General features: G+C 46.6%; 1 gene segment (V, D, J or C); it reads left to right on the forward strand.

Moving 5' to 3' along the window:
• Nucleotides 1-306: 306 nt before the first annotated feature.
• LOC125916858 (immunoglobulin heavy variable 3-23-like) lies at nt 307-1,053 on the forward strand. The segment is given in 2 exon segments: nt 307-393; nt 494-1,053. Coding segments are annotated over 2 exon segments (591 nt in total).
• The last annotated feature ends 887 nt before the right edge of the window (nt 1,054-1,940 follow it).

Here is a 1,940-nt window from a genome sequence, read left to right on the forward strand (position 1 = left end):
AAATTTCACTAAAGGGTAAAATAGCATACCAAACATGATGTCCTGGGAGAAAGACATGTAAAATGGAAAACACAGTTGAAAACATAACTGTGTTCACAGATTAGAATTATTTGTATTGTCACAGCGCCTTCTGCAAGAAGTTATCTGGAAGTGCCTCTCAAACACTGATTTTAAATTTGAAACAAATTGAAGTCTGGAGTTTGATATATAGTCAGAGCACATGCAAATGGGGTCCTCTCTGTGCTGATAAAACCAGCCCAGCACTGACCCTGCTGCTGGGAGAGGAGCCCCAGCCCCAGACCAGGTGTTCCCATTCTGTGATCAGGACAGAACACAGAAATCTCACCATGCAGTTTGTGCTGGGCTGGGTTTTCCTGGTTGCTCTTTTAAAAGGTAATTCATGGTGAATGAGAGACACTGAGTATGTGAGTGGATATGAGTGAGAATCGGTGGATTTGTGACAGTTTCTGACCAAGATGTCTTGTGTCTGCAGGTGTCCAGTGTGACGTGCAGCTGGTGGAGTCTGGGGGAGACCTGGTGAAGCCTGGAGGGTCCCTGAGACTCACCTGTGTAGCCTCTGGATTCACCTTCAGTAGCTATGAAATGAACTGGGTCCGCCAGGCTCCAGGGAAGGGGCTGCAGTGGGTCGCATATATTAGTAGTAGTGGAGGTAGCACATACTACACAGACTCCGTGAAGGGCCGATTCACCATCTCCAGAGACAACTCCAAGAACACGCTGTATCTGCAGATGAACAACCTGAAGACTGAGGACACGGCCACATATTACTGTGCAAGAGACACAGTGAGGGGTCGTCATTGGGAGCCCAGACACAAACGTCCCTGCAGGAGGGGAACAGCACCGCCAGGGGGCGCACACTATGCACAATTCTGCTTTGTGTTCCCAGGCTCAGGAGCAGATGGAGGTTACAGGCAGGTTTTCTTTCAGGGTCTTGGGCTTCCTCTCCATACAGCAGTTTCCCCAGGGAGCCTCCCTGGTTATATGATTCTGTGTTTACCTATTAACTCTCTGATTTAGCAACTGTGTTGTAATAGGGAAACTAGACTAACATGCACAAAGACACAGTTGTTTGCATTGCTTACTCCTGTCCCTCAATATGAGTGAATTACAGATTTCCTGAGGCACAACAGCTGAACCTTTACAGGAGTCTCAGATACACTCCCTGTGCAGACAGGACCACAGGATCCCACAACTCCCCATTATCTTCACCGAGCTCTTGTCCCAATCAAACAATGTGATACTTCCCTCCTGGTACTTGCTACTCAGGACTTTAAATGAGCTACAGCTTTATTCAATTCCTCTCAACAAGAGATAAATCATCTCCATGTATTAGTCCAGATTCTCCTGAGGAACAGAACCCAAAGCACATTGGTTCCCATGATAAAATATGTTGAGAAGTCCCATGATCTACTGTCACAAGCTGGAGACCCAGGAAAATGAGTGGTGTAATTCTCGTCTGATTCTGAACTAGTGTCTAGTCTCAGAACATGGAGACCTAATGATATAACTCTCAGAGAAAGGGCCAGAGGAATCCACTCTTCCAGTTCAAACAAGCACATGGGAAGTAAAAATGAGGGGATTCTTCCTCCCTCTGTATCATATTTTATTCAGAACCTTAATGGAATGGGTGATGTCCAGGCAGACAGAAACCATGGATGGAAATGCCAATCTCTTCTGGAAACACATCACAGAAATCCACAGAAACAGTGGTTAATCTGTGTACCCATGGCGCAGTCAAGATGAAACATAAAGGTAATCATGACAATTTAACCTCCTGTAAATGTGGAGTTCAAAGACTAAAGATTTAGAAGTCCATGCCATCACTGGGGTGGAGACTGGTGGGCATGGCCGTGCTCCTGTGAAGAAGGAGGACAGAGGCCCATGGGGGCACTGCTGTCTGAGGATCCCCTGGGTCGCAT

Source organism: Panthera uncia, unplaced genomic scaffold (genome assembly GCF_023721935.1).
Source record: "Panthera uncia isolate 11264 unplaced genomic scaffold, Puncia_PCG_1.0 HiC_scaffold_1269, whole genome shotgun sequence".
NCBI lineage: Eukaryota > Metazoa > Chordata > Mammalia > Carnivora > Felidae > Panthera > Panthera uncia.